The sequence below is a fragment of the Equus asinus genome, chromosome 5 (genome assembly GCF_041296235.1).
Source record: "Equus asinus isolate D_3611 breed Donkey chromosome 5, EquAss-T2T_v2, whole genome shotgun sequence".
NCBI classification, from domain to species: Eukaryota; Metazoa; Chordata; class Mammalia; order Perissodactyla; family Equidae; genus Equus; species Equus asinus.
In genome coordinates, this window is record NC_091794.1 from 51,962,703 (window position 1) to 51,982,921 (window position 20,219).

Below are 20,219 nucleotides of genomic sequence, written 5' to 3' on the forward strand. Positions count from 1 at the left end.
AAGAAGCGTATCGTGGAGTAAAATATATTCCCCAAAGTTTTAACGTTTGAGATAGATAACTAATGTTACTTTGGTAAAAGAATGACTTAAAGATGAGTCATAAGAAACGATGCCCTCGTTCTACCAAGAAACAACTGCCCAGAACAAGGGGTGGCCAGCTTTGCAGAGCTCTTCATTGAGCTCCGGTGCGGGGGCGTGTGTGTGTGTGTGTGTGTGTGTGTGAGTGTGTGTGTGTGTGTGTGTGAGGGCGGTGTGGGTGTGTGGGTGTGTGAGGGTGTGGTGCGGGAAGGAGCCTGGGGCTGTTCCTTCCTGGTACCTGATGCCCCAGAGTGGGCTGTGAGTAGTCACACCTATCCCCTTGCGCGTTCTCAGGGACCACTGACCACATCCAAATCTCAGTAGTGACACGGCATCGCTTTGCCGTCCTCTGTGGAATCGCTCAAGTCAGTCCACACTCAAGAGGAGGGGATTACAGCAGGCGGTCTAGACCAGGAAGTCCTGATCCCAGGTGGCCAGTGACGGGAGAAGGAGAAGACCCCAGCACTTCAATGCCTTGCCCAGAATCCCAGATGAGGAAGAAGGCGGCGCCAGGGAGGAAGCCAGCTCTGCGTCCTCAAGGCTGGGGCTCTGGCTGCACACAGGCATTCCCAGGGGCCTCTGGAGAAGGCTGTGTTGGTGGAAGTGCCTACAGATCTGGAGATGGCATGGGGGTGAGGGGGAGTATTCGGCAGTGTACACGGGCATTTGGTCAGTTCTTGTTTGAGGAGGAGCCCAGGTCCGGGGCACCCTTGATTGTAGCCCTGCCCACATCACACCCACGGTGGAGGCAGTGGCGGCCACTTTTCTGCTGAGCTCAGGCCTATGCAGTCCTGAATTGAATCTCTCACTGGAACATTGGGAAACTGAGGCCCCTAGAGGGGTATGGAATGGCCCTCGACAGGGTGAGTCCCGTGGGTAAGTGTGTGTTCTGACCTTCTAGGGCAAGACTGGGACCCCACGCGGAGGCTTGGCTTCTGAAACTAGGAACCATGAGATCTTGAGAAGCTCTTGCCAATCCCTCCCTTTTGTGGGAGCTGTTTTCTTCTTGGCCTCCACAACCTGAGCACACAACACGCGGACGCACACAAACACACACACACACGCACACACGCGCATGCACACACACACACACACACACACATTGACCTTGGATGCAAGGATGGACTCTAGGGTGGGATCCGAAGAGAAGCAGACACAGGGCAAGTGGCAAGAGGAAGAAACACGAGGTGGGAGGCATTGCCTGCAGGTGACACATGCCTCCAGTTTGAGAGGTATTGTCCTCTAAGGTAGGACACACGCCAGAGGACATGTCTAGCAAGTCCACGCTCCAGTCCTCCCCAGTGTGCAGACAGGAGGCCGACAGGCCCTGAGAGACACAACGGCTTATGCAGGATCCAGAAGAGGTAAGGAAGAGGACTTGTTTCTGCGTCAGTCTCAAAGCTGGGACCTCGGCCGCACCCAGACCCTCTAGGGAGCCTGTGAGACGGGTGTGTTGGTGTTCCTGGGTACGCGTACGACGTCGCATGGAGAAGGGGGGTGAGCAAGGCCATGGCCAGAGGACTGTTTGCATGGGTGGTATCTGAGGGGGGCACTCAGGTAAGGGCACTGCAGGAAATGAGGTCACTTCCTTGACAACAGACCCCAACAGACTTGGAACCCCCGCAACTAGGCAGCCACGTGCGCAAAGCCAGCTCACTTGGCTGGAGACTCTTGATAGAGAACCATGTTCTCCTGCTTTCTCCCGCCTGACCAGGGCTCTGGTTCCCAGAAAGCCCGGAGGGAGAACCTTTTGAGACGTTGTGGACGCTGGCTCAGCTCCCACGCCCCCCACCGCTGGACCTTTGGCAGGAGGTCCTCTCAGGTAACATGAGGAAGCCTAGAGCAGCCCAATCGAGGCCAGACCAGCTCCCCGAGCCCTCCCAGGGCAGCCCTCATCCCGTCTCCTCGTGAGTGTGGGGGCCAGAGGGACATGTGGGCAGGATCTGCCCTTGGCCGCAGAAGGTTGGTGGGCTGGCAGTAACCTGCTTTTCCCGTCACGTTCCCAAGCCAGGACAGGGCTGGCGGGACTGAAAGGGGACCCCTAAGCTGCCTCCTCATTCCAGGCCCTCAGGCTGCCGTGTGTTTCCCTCCTCGCTGGAGGTCTGTGTGGACCGTGGGGCGGGGTATGTGTGTCCAGAGTGGAGAGAGTCACAGAGGTGTGAGAGCCAGCCAAGACAGCCAGTCGGGTCTCTGAGGCTTGCCGCCTGGCTGCCGGGCACTGTCTTTCCAGAGCGTCACTCAGGAGATGGGCCAGCAGCTGAGCAACGACGCCCTCGACTCCACCACCCTGCAGGAAGGGAAGGTGCCCCACGCTGCCAAGCGAGGCCAGGGCCGGCTCAGGGTGAGTGCGGGTGCTGGGGAGACCCAAGCCCCAGGGCCCCAAGACAGCACTGAGGACCCCAGGTCTTCGAAGGCCCTGAGACAGCCCCGGGGCTCCTGCCTGGAGCCCTGCTCCCCAAGGAATCTGAATCCCCATCTCTTCCCCCGACCTTCCCCTGCGGGCCCAGCCCCCGTCTTGGCCAGAGGAGACGGCCCTGTCCACAGAGGTGCAGCAGAGCAGAGACATTTCTAGCCCATCAGCTCACGGGCGTTCAAGAGTCCTTTTGCGTTCTGTAGAGATTTTCCTGTTTGAACTCCCATCCTCACGTGTCCATGTGGCCTGGCAATCCTTCCCCACCTTCTCCCAGTCGGACGCAGCATCCTGATGGATAGGCATGCTTTTTGCCCAAAAGGACATGGGGCTCACAGTGTTCTTTCTGGTCCTCTGCCTTTGCCGTCCAGAGGAACACGTCCACGTGGCCTCTCGAGGTCAGGGCATCGGGCCTCAGCAGGCCGCCCAACTTTCCAGAAGGGAGACCCATTAGCCCAGTGACTCAGCCCTTCACTGAACCCGCACCTTCTGTTGCCATTTCCACAGCACCGCCCTGATCACCCTGCCTGTCCTCCCGTCCTCATCCCTCCCAGCCCACGAAAAGCCTCTGTGTTCTCCTGTCTAGAATGGGCAGTTGGTCAGCCACCCCAGGGTTGATGCTCTTCATCCAGGGAAGGGCTGTCACTCCTCTGCCAGCACCAAAGACCTAGGAGACCAAGAGGTTTAATCCTTCTGCACCTCACATCCTACTTGGAATCCCGAGAATTCTTCCCTGCCCTGGGCAATGATGCCCACTTCTGGCCACAAGTCACCGCGGGCTTGGGCATTCGGTCCGACCTCCAGTCCCCGGCACTCCTGGGGCCCGCGGTGCGGCCTCTGATGGCAAGCGGCCCCTCTGTCTGACCCCAGGCTGAAAATCCATCCCGAGCGAAGAGCAAAGCGTCCCGCCTGGTGTGGACCGTCCAGGCTGGAACGCGGCAGAAGCGAGTGGAGCACCTGGTGCCCGCCTTCCTGGAGGGCGACACCGCCTACGTCCACAGCTTCCTGTGCACTTATAGAGGTTTTGCCACCACACGACAGGTGCTGGAGCTGCTGTTTCAAAGGTGAGTGCCGTGCCCCTCCGCAGCACTGTGGGCATTCAGCCACCTACTAGCTGTGAGGCTGGGGATGTCACGGCACCTCCCCGAGCCTCGGTTTGCTCCTTGCAAGGCGGGCTGAAGAGAGGATCAGCCTCCAGGGGAGATTGTAGGCACTCAAGCAGGTGCTGCCTGCAAAGGCTTCTCGAGAAGCCTAACCCTCTGGGAGGGTCGACTGGAGCGGAGGGGCTGTGGTTGTGCTCATTGAGGATATTCCTCTTGCCTATGGCGAAGCCTCCGCCTCGTCCCTCAGCGTGCCCGTGGCCTTCACTGAGCTGTTGTCTTCCCTTTGGAAAAGGAGATGGGAGAGCTCTTCTAGGTCTCTGACCTGGGTGAAGCCAGAGCAGCGATCCCTGGGCTGAGCCGAGGCCCCCGACCCACTCAAGCAGGAGGGAGGGGCCGGTTGGAGCTCCTTCCTTCATCACGCACACACAGAGGGCCCCACTAGGTGCAGAAAGTTTTCTAGGCACTGACCAGAATCCCGTGCACAGAGCAGGCGACAGCCATGCCCTCCAGGGCTCCATTCTCCTTGGGAGTCAGCCAGCGCCGCTAGGCTTCTCACGCAGGCCTGATCCACAGTCCAGTGCATGCGACGTCCTCCTGTGTCTTCTAGATACGGTTGTGTCCTTGCCTATGGCGATGAGGACGGCGGACCCCTAGACCAACTCAAAAAGTGAGTGGGCTTTGGAATCCCTAGGAGGGCGCCCAGCGTCCACACTTGGAGGGCAGTTGCCTGCAGCGTCCCGCTCACTCATCTGCTAGAACCTCCCCAGCGGGTGCTCAGCTCCTGCTCAGGGGGCTCAGGGAGTGCTCCGGGGCCACATAAGCCCCTCGCTGGTCGAGATACGGGGCAGGGGAGCATGACCCTCATGGGACACCTGGTGAATCAGGCAGCACGTAGGCCCAGGAGGGAAAGTTGGAGGCAAGAGGAGGGCCCTGGGAAGCATGGGCGGGAGACAATGTCCGTTGTTCCCTCACTGGTCAGATGTTCTGGGAGCACCTCCTGTGTGCCAGGGAGGGCAATGCAAAGAGGAGACTGCACCGCTCGCTGCCCTCACGCAGCTGACGTTCCAGTGGGCAGTGGGCAGAGAGATGCTCCAAGCAGTGTGTCAGGCTTCCCTGAGGCCTAGGAGAGGTGACGCCACCACGGCACAGGGCTCCCCCTTCCAAAGGCGTTTTCCTAGCCCCTCCTTGGTGCCCTGGCCTACCTCTGCCAAGACTGCCAGATTGGAGGTGGCCGCCAAGTAGGACTGGCCCCTGGACAGCCAGGAGCGGGAGGCCCAGGAGCCCAGGCCCGCACAGGGATGCCCGGGAGGCCAGCGTGCAAGGAAAGGACCCTTCTCTGACTCTGCTGCCCACCTGTCCGTCCTCAGGGCCATCTCCTTCATTCTGGGCGCCTGGCTCCGATGGTACCCTGAGGATTTTATCCAGCCCCCAGATGTTCCCAGCCTGGAACTGCTCTTGGCCTACATTGGTCTCAATATGCCCGGCTCGGAGCTGGAGCACCGCGCCCGCGTTCTTCTTTCCCAGCTGGAGCACCCTGAGCACACTGAGGCCAAGACTGAGGGTGAGGAGGACTCGGGTGTGTGACGTGGGCGTGTGCAGAGGGGATGGCGCTGCGCCCCCCGGAGCAGAGTGTCCAGAGGCTGGGGTTCGGCTGGGAGCAAGGGGCGGCGGGCTCAGATCACTCTTGCCAGGGACTCGAGTCTGGGAAGACTTTCGGGGGCGTGGTGCTTGGACTGAGACTGCTTGATTGGCGGCAGAGGGTCCCTTTCTTTGGAATGACTTGGGCGGGCAGTCATGTTGGTGGCGTTTTCTCTTCTTCCATCTCCAGCTGCAGCTCCACCGAAAGATGCGGAAGCCCCTGAAGATCCGGCACCATCTCTCCCTCTCGTGCCCAGCCCAGCTCAGAGCCGCACAGGCATCTTCCGAGCCACAGCCGGCTCAAGACCTTCAGCAAGCACTTGCAGCATCCCAGCCACTACCCTCAGCTCCTGAGCTGCAGCCCCAGAGAATCCTCGCCTTCCCCTAGCCATGGCGTGGGTTTTAAAGTTTTGTTTTCGGCTTTTCTTTACTTAACCTTTCCCTGTATTTTATCTCGTCAGTTCAATAAAGTTTAGTTCTTGGGTTCTTTTCAATTGTTCGCTGAAGTGGCGTGAAGCAGACTCACAATGTCACACCAACGTCATCCGCATCTAGTACCCGCCCATTTTTGTCCAAGAGAAACCCTGTCCCTGGGAAGCAGTCAGTCTCCCTTCCTCCCACCGCAAGTCCCCGGTAGCCACTGAGTTTCCTTCTGTCGGACTCCGTGCGTTTCCCTCCTCCGGAGTTTGCATGGAAGTGCCAGCCTTCCAGAGGTGGCCTCCTGTGCCTGGCTGGGTCTGGTCTGAGGTGAGCGACTCCGGATGTTTGAAATTGAGATAGCGGTTTTCATTAAGAAGAAAAATCCCCCGGAGATCAAAGATTCTGTCTCAAAGAGGATGCCCCGCTATTCCCTCTTTTCACTTCCTGGGGATGGGGACCCATTGGAGGTGTGACACCAGAGCTGGAAACAGCGAGGGAAATGTCGGGGCCAGGGAGACCCCTTTCAAATCTTTCGCTTTCCTGGATGGGCCACGGTAACGTTTTCAAAATGGGCAAATTTTAAAAATATTCTCATCGCATATGAAACACTGGCGTTTACAAGAAGCGTATCGTGGAGTAAAATATATTCCCCAAAGTTTTAACGTTTGAGATAGATAACTAATGTTACTTTGGTAAAAGAATGACTTAAAGATGAGTCATAAGAAACGATGCCCTCGTTCTACCAAGAAACAACTGCCCAGAACAAGGGGTGGTCAGCTTTGCAGAGCTCTTCATTGAGCTCCGGTGCGGGGGCGTGTGTGTGTGTGTGTGTGTGTGTGTGTGAGTGTGTGTGTGTGTGTGTGTGTGTGTGTGTGTGAGGGCGGTGTGGGTGTGTGGGTGTTTGAGGGTGTGGTGCGGGAAGGAGCCTGGGGCTGTTCCTTCCTGGTACCTGATGCCCCAGAGTGGGCTGTGAGTAGTCACACCTATCCCCTTGCGCGTTCTCAGGGACCACTGACCACATCCAAATCTCAGTAGTGACACGGCATCGCTTTGCCGTCCTCTGTGGAATCGCTCAAGTCAGTCCACACTCAAGAGGAGGGGATTACAGCAGGCGGTCTAGACCAGGAAGTCCTGATCCCAGGTGGCCAGTGACGGGAGAAGGAGAAGACCCCAGCACTTCAATGCCTTGCCCAGAATCCCAGATGAGGAAGAAGGCGGCGCCAGGGAGGAAGCCAGCTCTGTGTCCTCAAGGCTGGGGCTCTGGCTGCACACAGGCATTCCCAGGGGCCTCTGGAGAAGGCTGTGTTGGTGGAAGTGCCTACAGATCTGGAGATGGCATGGGGGTGAGGGGGAGTATTCGGCAGTGTACACGGGCATTTGGTCAGTTCTTGTTTGAGGAGGAGCCCAGGTCCGGGGCACCCTTGATTGTAGCCCTGCCCACATCACACCCACGGTGGAGGCAGTGGCGGCCACTTTTCTGCTGAGCTCAGGCCTATGCAGTCCTGAATTGAATCTCTCACTGGAACATTGGGAAACTGAGGCCCCTAGAGGGGTATGGAATGGCCCTCGACAGGGTGAGTCCCGTGGGTAAGTGTGTGTTCTGACCTTCTAGGGCAAGACTGGGACCCCACGCGGAGGCTTGGCTTCTGAAACTAGGAACCATGAGATCTTGAGAAGCTCTTGCCAATCCCTCCCTTTTGTGGGAGCTGTTTTCTTCTTGGCCTCCACAACCTGAACACACAACACGCGGACGCACACAAACACACACACACACGCACACACGCGCATGCACACACACACACACACACACACACATTGACCTTGGATGCAAGGATGGACTCTAGGGTGGGATCCGAAGAGAAGCAGACACAGGGCAAGTGGCAAGAGGAAGAAACACGAGGTGGGAGGCATTGCCTGCAGGTGACACATGCCTCCAGTTTGAGAGGTATTGTCCTCTAAGGTAGGACACACGCCAGAGGACATGTCTAGCAAGTCCACGCTCCAGTCCTCCCCAGTGTGCAGACAGGAGGCCGACAGGCCCTGAGAGACACAACGGCTTATGCAGGATCCAGAAGAGGTAAGGAAGAGGACTTGTTTCTGCGTCAGTCTCAAAGCTGGGACCTCGGCCGCACCCAGACCCTCTAGGGAGCCTGTGAGACGGGTGTGTTGGTGTTCCTGGGTACGCGTACGACGTCGCATGGAGAAGGGGGGTGAGCAAGGCCATGGCCAGAGGACTGTTTGCATGGGTGGTATCTGAGGGGGGCACTCAGGTAAGGGCACTGCAGGAAATGAGGTCACTTCCTTGACAACAGACCCCAACAGACTTGGAACCCCCGCAACTAGGCAGCCACGTGCGCAAAGCCAGCTCACTTGGCTGGAGACTCTTGATAGAGAACCATGTTCTCCTGCTTTCTCCCGCCTGACCAGGGCTCTGGTTCCCAGAAAGCCCGGAGGGAGAACCTTTTGAGACGTTGTGGACGCTGGCTCAGCTCCCACGCCCCCCACCGCTGGACCTTTGGCAGGAGGTCCTCTCAGGTAACATGAGGAAGCCTAGAGCAGCCCAATCGAGGCCAGACCAGCTCCCCGAGCCCTCCCAGGGCAGCCCTCATCCCGTCTCCTCGTGAGTGTGGGGGCCAGAGGGACATGTGGGCAGGATCTGCCCTTGGCCGCAGAAGGTTGGTGGGCTGGCAGTAACCTGCTTTTCCCGTCACGTTCCCAAGCCAGGACAGGGCTGGCGGGACTGAAAGGGGACCCCTAAGCTGCCTCCTCATTCCAGGCCCTCAGGCTGCCGTGTGTTTCCCTCCTCGCTGGAGGTCTGTGTGGACCGTGGGGCGGGGTATGTGTGTCCAGAGTGGAGAGAGTCACAGAGGTGTGAGAGCCAGCCAAGACAGCCAGTCGGGTCTCTGAGGCTTGCCGCCTGGCTGCCGGGCACTGTCTTTCCAGAGCGTCACTCAGGAGATGGGCCAGCAGCTGAGCAACGACGCCCTCGACTCCACCACCCTGCAGGAAGGGAAGGTGCCCCACGCTGCCAAGCGAGGCCAGGGCCGGCTCAGGGTGAGTGCGGGTGCTGGGGAGACCCAAGCCCCAGGGCCCCAAGACAGCACTGAGGACCCCAGGTCTTCGAAGGCCCTGAGACAGCCCCGGGGCTCCTGCCTGGAGCCCTGCTCCCCAAGGAATCTGAATCCCCATCTCTTCCCCCGACCTTCCCCTGCGGGCCCAGCCCCCGTCTTGGCCAGAGGAGACGGCCCTGTCCACAGAGGTGCAGCAGAGCAGAGACATTTCTAGCCCATCAGCTCACGGGCGTTCAAGAGTCCTTTTGCGTTCTGTAGAGATTTTCCTGTTTGAACTCCCATCCTCACGTGTCCATGTGGCCTGGCAATCCTTCCCCACCTTCTCCCAGTCGGACGCAGCATCCTGATGGATAGGCATGCTTTTTGCCCAAAAGGACATGGGGCTCACAGTGTTCTTTCTGGTCCTCTGCCTTTGCCGTCCAGAGGAACACGTCCACGTGGCCTCTCGAGGTCAGGGCATCGGGCCTCAGCAGGCCGCCCAACTTTCCAGAAGGGAGACCCATTAGCCCAGTGACTCAGCCCTTCACTGAACCCGCACCTTCTGTTGCCATTTCCACAGCACCGCCCTGATCACCCTGCCTGTCCTCCCGTCCTCATCCCTCCCAGCCCACGAAAAGCCTCTGTGTTCTCCTGTCTAGAATGGGCAGTTGGTCAGCCACCCCAGGGTTGATGCTCTTCATCCAGGGAAGGGCTGTCACTCCTCTGCCAGCACCAAAGACCTAGGAGACCAAGAGGTTTAATCCTTCTGCACCTCACATCCTACTTGGAATCCCGAGAATTCTTCCCTGCCCTGGGCAATGATGCCCACTTCTGGCCACAAGTCACCGCGGGCTTGGGCATTCGGTCCGACCTCCAGTCCCCGGCACTCCTGGGGCCCGCGGTGCGGCCTCTGATGGCAAGCGGCCCCTCTGTCTGACCCCAGGCTGAAAATCCATCCCGAGCGAAGAGCAAAGCGTCCCGCCTGGTGTGGACCGTCCAGGCTGGAACGCGGCAGAAGCGAGTGGAGCACCTGGTGCCCGCCTTCCTGGAGGGCGACACCGCCTACGTCCACAGCTTCCTGTGCACTTATAGAGGTTTTGCCACCACACGACAGGTGCTGGAGCTGCTGTTTCAAAGGTGAGTGCCGTGCCCCTCCGCAGCACTGTGGGCATTCAGCCACCTACTAGCTGTGAGGCTGGGGATGTCACGGCACCTCCCCGAGCCTCGGTTTGCTCCTTGCAAGGCGGGCTGAAGAGAGGATCAGCCTCCAGGGGAGATTGTAGGCACTCAAGCAGGTGCTGCCTGCAAAGGCTTCTCGAGAAGCCTAACCCTCTGGGAGGGTCGACTGGAGCGGAGGGGCTGTGGTTGTGCTCATTGAGGATATTCCTCTTGCCTATGGCGAAGCCTCCGCCTCGTCCCTCAGCGTGCCCGTGGCCTTCACTGAGCTGTTGTCTTCCCTTTGGAAAAGGAGATGGGAGAGCTCTTCTAGGTCTCTGACCTGGGTGAAGCCAGAGCAGCGATCCCTGGGCTGAGCCGAGGCCCCCGACCCACTCAAGCAGGAGGGAGGGGCCGGTTGGAGCTCCTTCCTTCATCACGCACACACAGAGGGCCCCACTAGGTGCAGAAAGTTTTCTAGGCACTGACCAGAATCCCGTGCACAGAGCAGGCGACAGCCATGCCCTCCAGGGCTCCATTCTCCTTGGGAGTCAGCCAGCGCCGCTAGGCTTCTCACGCAGGCCTGATCCACAGTCCAGTGCATGCGACGTCCTCCTGTGTCTTCTAGATACGGTTGTGTCCTTGCCTATGGCGATGAGGACGGCGGACCCCTAGACCAACTCAAAAAGTGAGTGGGCTTTGGAATCCCTAGGAGGGCGCCCAGCGTCCACACTTGGAGGGCAGTTGCCTGCAGCGTCCCGCTCACTCATCTGCTAGAACCTCCCCAGCGGGTGCTCAGCTCCTGCTCAGGGGGCTCAGGGAGTGCTCCGGGGCCACATAAGCCCCTCGCTGGTCGAGATACGGGGCAGGGGAGCATGACCCTCATGGGACACCTGGTGAATCAGGCAGCACGTAGGCCCAGGAGGGAAAGTTGGAGGCAAGAGGAGGGCCCTGGGAAGCATGGGCGGGAGACAATGTCCGTTGTTCCCTCACTGGTCAGATGTTCTGGGAGCACCTCCTGTGTGCCAGGGAGGGCAATGCAAAGAGGAGACTGCACCGCTCGCTGCCCTCACGCAGCTGACGTTCCAGTGGGCAGTGGGCAGAGAGATGCTCCAAGCAGTGTGTCAGGCTTCCCTGAGGCCTAGGAGAGGTGACGCCACCACGGCACAGGGCTCCCCCTTCCAAAGGCGTTTTCCTAGCCCCTCCTTGGTGCCCTGGCCTACCTCTGCCAAGACTGCCAGATTGGAGGTGGCCGCCAAGTAGGACTGGCCCCTGGACAGCCAGGAGCGGGAGGCCCAGGAGCCCAGGCCCGCACAGGGATGCCCGGGAGGCCAGCGTGCAAGGAAAGGACCCTTCTCTGACTCTGCTGCCCACCTGTCCGTCCTCAGGGCCATCTCCTTCATTCTGGGCGCCTGGCTCCGATGGTACCCTGAGGATTTTATCCAGCCCCCAGATGTTCCCAGCCTGGAACTGCTCTTGGCCTACATTGGTCTCAATATGCCCGGCTCGGAGCTGGAGCACCGCGCCCGCGTTCTTCTTTCCCAGCTGGAGCACCCTGAGCACACTGAGGCCAAGACTGAGGGTGAGGAGGACTCGGGTGTGTGACGTGGGCGTGTGCAGAGGGGATGGCGCTGCGCCCCCCGGAGCAGAGTGTCCAGAGGCTGGGGTTCGGCTGGGAGCAAGGGGCGGCGGGCTCAGATCACTCTTGCCAGGGACTCGAGTCTGGGAAGACTTTCGGGGGCGTGGTGCTTGGACTGAGACTGCTTGATTGGCGGCAGAGGGTCCCTTTCTTTGGAATGACTTGGGCGGGCAGTCATGTTGGTGGCGTTTTCTCTTCTTCCATCTCCAGCTGCAGCTCCACCGAAAGATGCGGAAGCCCCTGAAGATCCGGCACCATCTCTCCCTCTCGTGCCCAGCCCAGCTCAGAGCCGCACAGGCATCTTCCGAGCCACAGCCGGCTCAAGACCTTCAGCAAGCACTTGCAGCATCCCAGCCACTACCCTCAGCTCCTGAGCTGCAGCCCCAGAGAATCCTCGCCTTCCCCTAGCCATGGCGTGGGTTTTAAAGTTTTGTTTTCGGCTTTTCTTTACTTAACCTTTCCCTGTATTTTATCTCGTCAGTTCAATAAAGTTTAGTTCTTGGGTTCTTTTCAATTGTTCGCTGAAGTGGCGTGAAGCAGACTCACAATGTCACACCAACGTCATCCGCATCTAGTACCCGCCCATTTTTGTCCAAGAGAAACCCTGTCCCTGGGAAGCAGTCAGTCTCCCTTCCTCCCACCGCAAGTCCCCGGTAGCCACTGAGTTTCCTTCTGTCGGACTCCATGCGTTTCCCTCCTCCGGAGTTTGCATGGAAGTGCCAGCCTTCCAGAGGTGGCCTCCTGTGCCTGGCTGGGTCTGGTCTGAGGTGAGCGACTCCGGATGTTTGAAATTGAGATAGCGGTTTTCATTAAGAAGAAAAATCCCCCGGAGATCAAAGATTCTGTCTCAAAGAGGATGCCCCGCTATTCCCTCTTTTCACTTCCTGGGGATGGGGACCCATTGGAGGTGTGACACCAGAGCTGGAAACAGCGAGGGAAATGTCGGGGCCAGGGAGACCCCTTTCAAATCTTTCGCTTTCCTGGATGGGCCACGGTAACGTTTTCAAAATGGGCAAATTTTAAAAATATTCTCATCGCATATGAAACACTGGCGTTTACAAGAAGCGTATCGTGGAGTAAAATATATTCCCCAAAGTTTTAACGTTTGAGATAGATAACTAATGTTACTTTGGTAAAAGAATGACTTAAAGATGAGTCATAAGAAACGATGCCCTCGTTCTACCAAGAAACAACTGCCCAGAACAAGGGGTGGTCAGCTTTGCAGAGCTCTTCATTGAGCTCCGGTGCGGGGGCGTGTGTGTGTGTGTGTGTGTGTGTGTGAGTGTGTGTGTGTGTGTGTGTGTGTGTGTGTGTGAGGGCGGTGTGGGTGTGTGGGTGTTTGAGGGTGTGGTGCGGGAAGGAGCCTGGGGCTGTTCCTTCCTGGTACCTGATGCCCCAGAGTGGGCTGTGAGTAGTCACACCTATCCCCTTGCGCGTTCTCAGGGACCACTGACCACATCCAAATCTCAGTAGTGACACGGCATCGCTTTGCCGTCCTCTGTGGAATCGCTCAAGTCAGTCCACACTCAAGAGGAGGGGATTACAGCAGGCGGTCTAGACCAGGAAGTCCTGATCCCAGGTGGCCAGTGACGGGAGAAGGAGAAGACCCCAGCACTTCAATGCCTTGCCCAGAATCCCAGATGAGGAAGAAGGCGGCGCCAGGGAGGAAGCCAGCTCTGCGTCCTCAAGGCTGGGGCTCTGGCTGCACACAGGCATTCCCAGGGGCCTCTGGAGAAGGCTGTGTTGGTGGAAGTGCCTACAGATCTGGAGATGGCATGGGGGTGAGGGGGAGTATTCGGCAGTGTACACGGGCATTTGGTCAGTTCTTGTTTGAGGAGGAGCCCAGGTCCGGGGCACCCTTGATTGTAGCCCTGCCCACATCACACCCACGGTGGAGGCAGTGGCGGCCACTTTTCTGCTGAGCTCAGGCCTATGCAGTCCTGAATTGAATCTCTCACTGGAACATTGGGAAACTGAGGCCCCTAGAGGGGTATGGAATGGCCCTCGACAGGGTGAGTCCCGTGGGTAAGTGTGTGTTCTGACCTTCTAGGGCAAGACTGGGACCCCACGCGGAGGCTTGGCTTCTGAAACTAGGAACCATGAGATCTTGAGAAGCTCTTGCCAATCCCTCCCTTTTGTGGGAGCTGTTTTCTTCTTGGCCTCCACAACCTGAGCACACAACACGCGGACGCACACAAACACACACACACACGCACACACGCGCATGCACACACACACACACACACACACATTGACCTTGGATGCAAGGATGGACTCTAGGGTGGGATCCGAAGAGAAGCAGACACAGGGCAAGTGGCAAGAGGAAGAAACACGAGGTGGGAGGCATTGCCTGCAGGTGACACATGCCTCCAGTTTGAGAGGTATTGTCCTCTAAGGTAGGACACACGCCAGAGGACATGTCTAGCAAGTCCACGCTCCAGTCCTCCCCAGTGTGCAGACAGGAGGCCGACAGGCCCTGAGAGACACAACGGCTTATGCAGGATCCAGAAGAGGTAAGGAAGAGGACTTGTTTCTGCGTCAGTCTCAAAGCTGGGACCTCGGCCGCACCCAGACCCTCTAGGGAGCCTGTGAGACGGGTGTGTTGGTGTTCCTGGGTATGCGTACGACGTCGCATGGAGAAGGGGGGTGAGCAAGGCCATGGCCAGAGGACTGTTTGCATGGGTGGTATCTGAGGGGGGCACTCAGGTAAGGGCACTGCAGGAAATGAGGTCACTTCCTTGACAACAGACCCCAACAGACTTGGAACCCCCGCAACTAGGCAGCCACGTGCGCAAAGCCAGCTCACTTGGCTGGAGACTCTTGATAGAGAACCATGTTCTCCTGCTTTCTCCCGCCTGACCAGGGCTCTGGTTCCCAGAAAGCCCGGAGGGAGAACCTTTTGAGACGTTGTGGACGCTGGCTCAGCTCCCACGCCCCCCACCGCTGGACCTTTGGCAGGAGGTCCTCTCAGGTAACATGAGGAAGCCTAGAGCAGCCCAATCGAGGCCAGACCAGCTCCCCGAGCCCTCCCAGGGCAGCCCTCATCCCGTCTCCTCGTGAGTGTGGGGGCCAGAGGGACATGTGGGCAGGATCTGCCCTTGGCCGCAGAAGGTTGGTGGGCTGGCAGTAACCTGCTTTTCCCGTCACGTTCCCAAGCCAGGACAGGGCTGGCGGGACTGAAAGGGGACCCCTAAGCTGCCTCCTCATTCCAGGCCCTCAGGCTGCCGTGTGTTTCCCTCCTCGCTGGAGGTCTGTGTGGACCGTGGGGCGGGGTATGTGTGTCCAGAGTGGAGAGAGTCACAGAGGTGTGAGAGCCAGCCAAGACAGCCAGTCGGGTCTCTGAGGCTTGCCGCCTGGCTGCCGGGCACTGTCTTTCCAGAGCGTCACTCAGGAGATGGGCCAGCAGCTGAGCAACGACGCCCTCGACTCCACCACCCTGCAGGAAGGGAAGGTGCCCCACGCTGCCAAGCGAGGCCAGGGCCGGCTCAGGGTGAGTGCGGGTGCTGGGGAGACCCAAGCCCCAGGGCCCCAAGACAGCACTGAGGACCCCAGGTCTTCGAAGGCCCTGAGACAGCCCCGGGGCTCCTGCCTGGAGCCCTGCTCCCCAAGGAATCTGAATCCCCATCTCTTCCCCCGACCTTCCCCTGCGGGCCCAGCCCCCGTCTTGGCCAGAGGAGACGGCCCTGTCCACAGAGGTGCAGCAGAGCAGAGACATTTCTAGCCCATCAGCTCACGGGCGTTCAAGAGTCCTTTTGCGTTCTGTAGAGATTTTCCTGTTTGAACTCCCATCCTCACGTGTCCATGTGGCCTGGCAATCCTTCCCCACCTTCTCCCAGTCGGACGCAGCATCCTGATGGATAGGCATGCTTTTTGCCCAAAAGGACATGGGGCTCACAGTGTTCTTTCTGGTCCTCTGCCTTTGCCGTCCAGAGGAACACGTCCACGTGGCCTCTCGAGGTCAGGGCATCGGGCCTCAGCAGGCCGCCCAACTTTCCAGAAGGGAGACCCATTAGCCCAGTGACTCAGCCCTTCACTGAACCCGCACCTTCTGTTGCCATTTCCACAGCACCGCCCTGATCACCCTGCCTGTCCTCCCGTCCTCATCCCTCCCAGCCCACGAAAAGCCTCTGTGTTCTCCTGTCTAGAATGGGCAGTTGGTCAGCCACCCCAGGGTTGATGCTCTTCATCCAGGGAAGGGCTGTCACTCCTCTGCCAGCACCAAAGACCTAGGAGACCAAGAGGTTTAATCCTTCTGCACCTCACATCCTACTTGGAATCCCGAGAATTCTTCCCTGCCCTGGGCAATGATGCCCACTTCTGGCCACAAGTCACCGCGGGCTTGGGCATTCGGTCCGACCTCCAGTCCCCGGCACTCCTGGGGCCCGCGGTGCGGCCTCTGATGGCAAGCGGCCCCTCTGTCTGACCCCAGGCTGAAAATCCATCCCGAGCGAAGAGCAAAGCGTCCCGCCTGGTGTGGACCGTCCAGGCTGGAACGCGGCAGAAGCGAGTGGAGCACCTGGTGCCCGCCTTCCTGGAGGGCGACACCGCCTACGTCCACAGCTTCCTGTGCACTTATAGAGGTTTTGCCACCACACGACAGGTGCTGGAGCTGCTGTTTCAAAGGTGAGTGCCGTGCCCCTCCGCAGCACTGTGGGCATTCAGCCACCTACTAGCTGTGAGGCTGGGGATGTCACGGCACCTCCCCGAGCCTCGGTTTGCTCCTTGCAAGGCGGGCTGAAGAGAGGATCAGCCTCCAGGGGAGATTGTAGGCACTCAAGCAGGTGCTGCCTGCAAAGGCTTCTCGAGAAGCCTAACCCTCTGGGAGGGTCGACTGGAGCGGAGGGGCTGTGGTTGTGCTCATTGAGGATATTCCTCTTGCCTATGGCGAAGCCTCCGCCTCGTCCCTCAGCGTGCCCGTGGCCTTCACTGAGCTGTTGTCTTCCCTTTGGAAAAGGAGATGGGAGAGCTCTTCTAGGTCTCTGACCTGGGTGAAGCCAGAGCAGCGATCCCTGGGCTGAGCCGAGGCCCCCGACCCACTCAAGCAGGAGGGAGGGGCCGGTTGGAGCTCCTTCCTTCATCACGCACACACAGAGGGCCCCACTAGGTGCAGAAAGTTTTCTAGGCACTGACCAGAATCCCGTGCACAGAGCAGGCGACAGCCATGCCCTCCAGGGCTCCATTCTCCTTGGGAGTCAGCCAGCGCCGCTAGGCTTCTCACGCAGGCCTGATCCACAGTCCAGTGCATGCGACGTCCTCCTGTGTCTTCTAGATACGGTTGTGTCCTTGCCTATGGCGATGAGGACGGCGGACCCCTAGACCAACTCAAAAAGTGAGTGGGCTTTGGAATCCCTAGGAGGGCGCCCAGCGTCCACACTTGGAGGGCAGTTGCCTGCAGCGTCCCGCTCACTCATCTGCTAGAACCTCCCCAGCGGGTGCTCAGCTCCTGCTCAGGGGGCTCAGGGAGTGCTCCGGGGCCACATAAGCCCCTCGCTGGTCGAGATACGGGGCAGGGGAGCATGACCCTCATGGGACACCTGGTGAATCAGGCAGCACGTAGGCCCAGGAGGGAAAGTTGGAGGCAAGAGGAGGGCCCTGGGAAGCATGGGCGGGAGACAATGTCCGTTGTTCCCTCACTGGTCAGATGTTCTGGGAGCACCTCCTGTGTGCCAGGGAGGGCAATGCAAAGAGGAGACTGCACCGCTCGCTGCCCTCACGCAGCTGACGTTCCAGTGGGCAGTGGGCAGAGAGATGCTCCAAGCAGTGTGTCAGGCTTCCCTGAGGCCTAGGAGAGGTGACGCCACCACGGCACAGGGCTCCCCCTTCCAAAGGCGTTTTCCTAGCCCCTCCTTGGTGCCCTGGCCTACCTCTGCCAAGACTGCCAGATTGGAGGTGGCCGCCAAGTAGGACTGGCCCCTGGACAGCCAGGAGCGGGAGGCCCAGGAGCCCAGGCCCGCACAGGGATGCCCGGGAGGCCAGCGTGCAAGGAAAGGACCCTTCTCTGACTCTGCTGCCCACCTGTCCGTCCTCAGGGCCATCTCCTTCATTCTGGGCGCCTGGCTCCGATGGTACCCTGAGGATTTTATCCAGCCCCCAGATGTTCCCAGCCTGGAACTGCTCTTGGCCTACATTGGTCTCAATATGCCCGGCTCGGAGCTGGAGCACCGCGCCCGCGTTCTTCTTTCCCAGCTGGAGCACCCTGAGCACACTGAGGCCAAGACTGAGGGTGAGGAGGACTCGGGTGTGTGACGTGGGCGTGTGCAGAGGGGATGGCGCTGCGCCCCCCGGAGCAGAGTGTCCAGAGGCTGGGGTTCGGCTGGGAGCAAGGGGCGGCGGGCTCAGATCACTCTTGCCAGGGACTCGAGTCTGGGAAGACTTTCGGGGGCGTGGTGCTTGGACTGAGACTGCTTGATTGGCGGCAGAGGGTCCCTTTCTTTGGAATGACTTGGGCGGGCAGTCATGTTGGTGGCGTTTTCTCTTCTTCCATCTCCAGCTGCAGCTCCACCGAAAGATGCGGAAGCCCCTGAAGATCCGGCACCATCTCTCCCTCTCGTGCCCAGCCCAGCTCAGAGCCGCACAGGCATCTTCCGAGCCACAGCCGGCTCAAGACCTTCAGCAAGCACTTGCAGCATCCCAGCCACTACCCTCAGCTCCTGAGCTGCAGCCCCAGAGAATCCTCGCCTTCCCCTAGCCATGGCGTGGGTTTTAAAGTTTTGTTTTCGGCTTTTCTTTACTTAACCTTTCCCTGTATTTTATCTCGTCAGTTCAATAAAGTTTAGTTCTTGGGTTCTTTTCAATTGTTCGCTGAAGTGGCGTGAAGCAGACTCACAATGTCACACCAACGTCATCCGCATCTAGTACCCGCCCATTTTTGTCCAAGAGAAACCCTGTCCCTGGGAAGCAGTCAGTCTCCCTTCCTCCCACCGCAAGTCCCCGGTAGCCACTGAGTTTCCTTCTGTCGGACTCCATGCGTTTCCCTCCTCCGGAGTTTGCATGGAAGTGCCAGCCTTCCAGAGGTGGCCTCCTGTGCCTGGCTGGGTCTGGTCTGAGGTGAGCGACTCCGGATGTTTGAAATTGAGATAGCGGTTTTCATTAAGAAGAAAAATCCCCCGGAGATCAAAGATTCTGTCTCAAAGAGGATGCCCCGCTATTCCCTCTTTTCACTTCCTGGGGATGGGGACCCATTGGAGGTGTGACACCAGAGCTGGAAACAGCGAGGGAAATGTCGGGGCCAGGGAGACCCCTTTCAAATCTTTCGCTTTCCTGGATGGGCCACGGTAACGTTTTCAAAATGGGCAAATTTTAAAAATATTCTCATCGCATATGAAACACTGGCGTTTACAAGAAGCGTATCGTGGAGTAAAATATATTCCCCAAAGTTTTAACGTTTGAGATAGATAACTAATGTTACTTTGGTAAAAGAATGACTTAAAGATGAGTCATAAGAAACGATGCCCTCGTTCTACCAAGAAACAACTGCCCAGAACAAGGGGTGGTCAGCTTTGCAGAGCTCTTCATTGAGCTCCGGTGCGGGGGCGTGTGTGTGTGTGTGTGTGTGTGTGTGAGTGTGTGTGTGTGTGTGTGTGTGTGTGTGTGTGTGAGGGCGGTGTGGGTGTGTGGGTGTTTGAGGGTGTGGTGCGGGAAGGAGCCTGGGGCTGTTCCTTCCTGGTACCTGATGCCCCAGAGTGGGCTGTGAGTAGTCACACCTATCCCCTTGCGCGTTCTCAGGGACCACTGACCACATCCAAATCTCAGTAGTGACACGGCATCGCTTTGCCGTCCTCTGTGGAATCGCTCAAGTCAGTCCACACTCAAGAGGAGGGGATTACAGCAGGCGGTCTAGACCAGGAAGTCCTGATCCCAGGTGGCCAGTGACGGGAGAAGGAGAAGACCCCAGCACTTCAATGCCTTGCCCAGAATCCCAGATGAGGAAGAAGGCGGCGCCAGGGAGGAAGCCAGCTCTGCGTCCTCAAGGCTGGGGCTCTGGCTGCACACAGGCATTCCCAGGGGCCTCTGGAGAAGGCTGTGTTGGTGGAAGTGCCTACAGATCTGGAGATGGCATGGGGGTGAGGGGGAGTATTCGGCAGTGTACACGGGCATTTGGTCAGTTCTTGTTTGAGGAGGAGCCCAGGTCCGGGGCACCCTTGATTGTAGCCCTGCCCACATCACACCCACGGTGGAGGCAGTGGCGGCCACTTTTCTGCTGAGCTCAGGCCTATGCAGTCCTGAATTGAATCTCTCACTGGAACATTGGGAAACTGAGGCCCCTAGAGGGGTATGGAATGGCCCTCGACAGGGTGAGTCCCGTGGGTAAGTGTGTGTTCTGACCTTCTAGGGCAAGACTGGGACCCCACGCGGAGGCTTGGCTTCTGAAACTAGGAACCATGAGATCTTGAGAAGCTCTTGCCAATCCCTCCCTTTTGTGGGAGCTGTTTTCTTCTTGGCCTCCACAACCTGAGCACACAACACGCGGACGCACACAAACACACACACACACGCACACACGCGCATGCACACACACACACACACACACACATTGACCTTGGATGCAAGGATGGACTCTAGGGTGGGATCCGAAGAGAAGCAGACACAGGGCAAGTGGCAAGAGGAAGAAACACGAGGTGGGAGGCATTGCCTGCAGGTGACACACGCCTCCAGTTTGAGAGGTATTGTCCTCTAAGGTAGGACACACGCCAGAGGACATGTCTAGCAAGTCCACGCTCCAGTCC

At 58.7% G+C, this 20,219-nt stretch overlaps 4 protein-coding genes across 4 annotated transcripts in view; all 4 read left to right on the forward strand.

Moving 5' to 3' along the window:
* Nucleotides 1-20,219, forward strand: part of WDR49 (WD repeat domain 49) — a 523,215-nt gene that overhangs the window by 166,923 nt on the left and 336,073 nt on the right.
* Nucleotides 1,902-5,721, forward strand: LOC139045421 (ral guanine nucleotide dissociation stimulator-like). Its single transcript, XM_070511441.1, has 4 exons — nucleotides 1,902-2,419; nucleotides 3,359-3,552; nucleotides 4,959-5,152; nucleotides 5,420-5,721. The coding sequence occupies exons 1-4, from the start codon at nucleotides 2,324-2,326 to the stop codon at nucleotides 5,581-5,583; spliced, it is 648 nt and encodes a 215-aa protein (XP_070367542.1). The 5' UTR covers nucleotides 1,902-2,323; the 3' UTR covers nucleotides 5,584-5,721.
* On the forward strand, nucleotides 8,186-12,005 carry LOC139045422 (ral guanine nucleotide dissociation stimulator-like). Its single transcript, XM_070511442.1, has 4 exons — nucleotides 8,186-8,703; nucleotides 9,643-9,836; nucleotides 11,243-11,436; nucleotides 11,704-12,005. Exons 1-4 carry the CDS (start codon nucleotides 8,608-8,610, stop codon nucleotides 11,865-11,867), a joined length of 648 nt encoding a protein of 215 aa, XP_070367543.1. The 5' UTR covers nucleotides 8,186-8,607; the 3' UTR covers nucleotides 11,868-12,005.
* On the forward strand, nucleotides 14,466-18,285 carry LOC139045423 (ral guanine nucleotide dissociation stimulator-like). Its single transcript, XM_070511443.1, has 4 exons — nucleotides 14,466-14,983; nucleotides 15,923-16,116; nucleotides 17,523-17,716; nucleotides 17,984-18,285. The coding sequence occupies exons 1-4, from the start codon at nucleotides 14,888-14,890 to the stop codon at nucleotides 18,145-18,147; spliced, it is 648 nt and encodes a 215-aa protein (XP_070367544.1). The 5' UTR covers nucleotides 14,466-14,887; the 3' UTR covers nucleotides 18,148-18,285.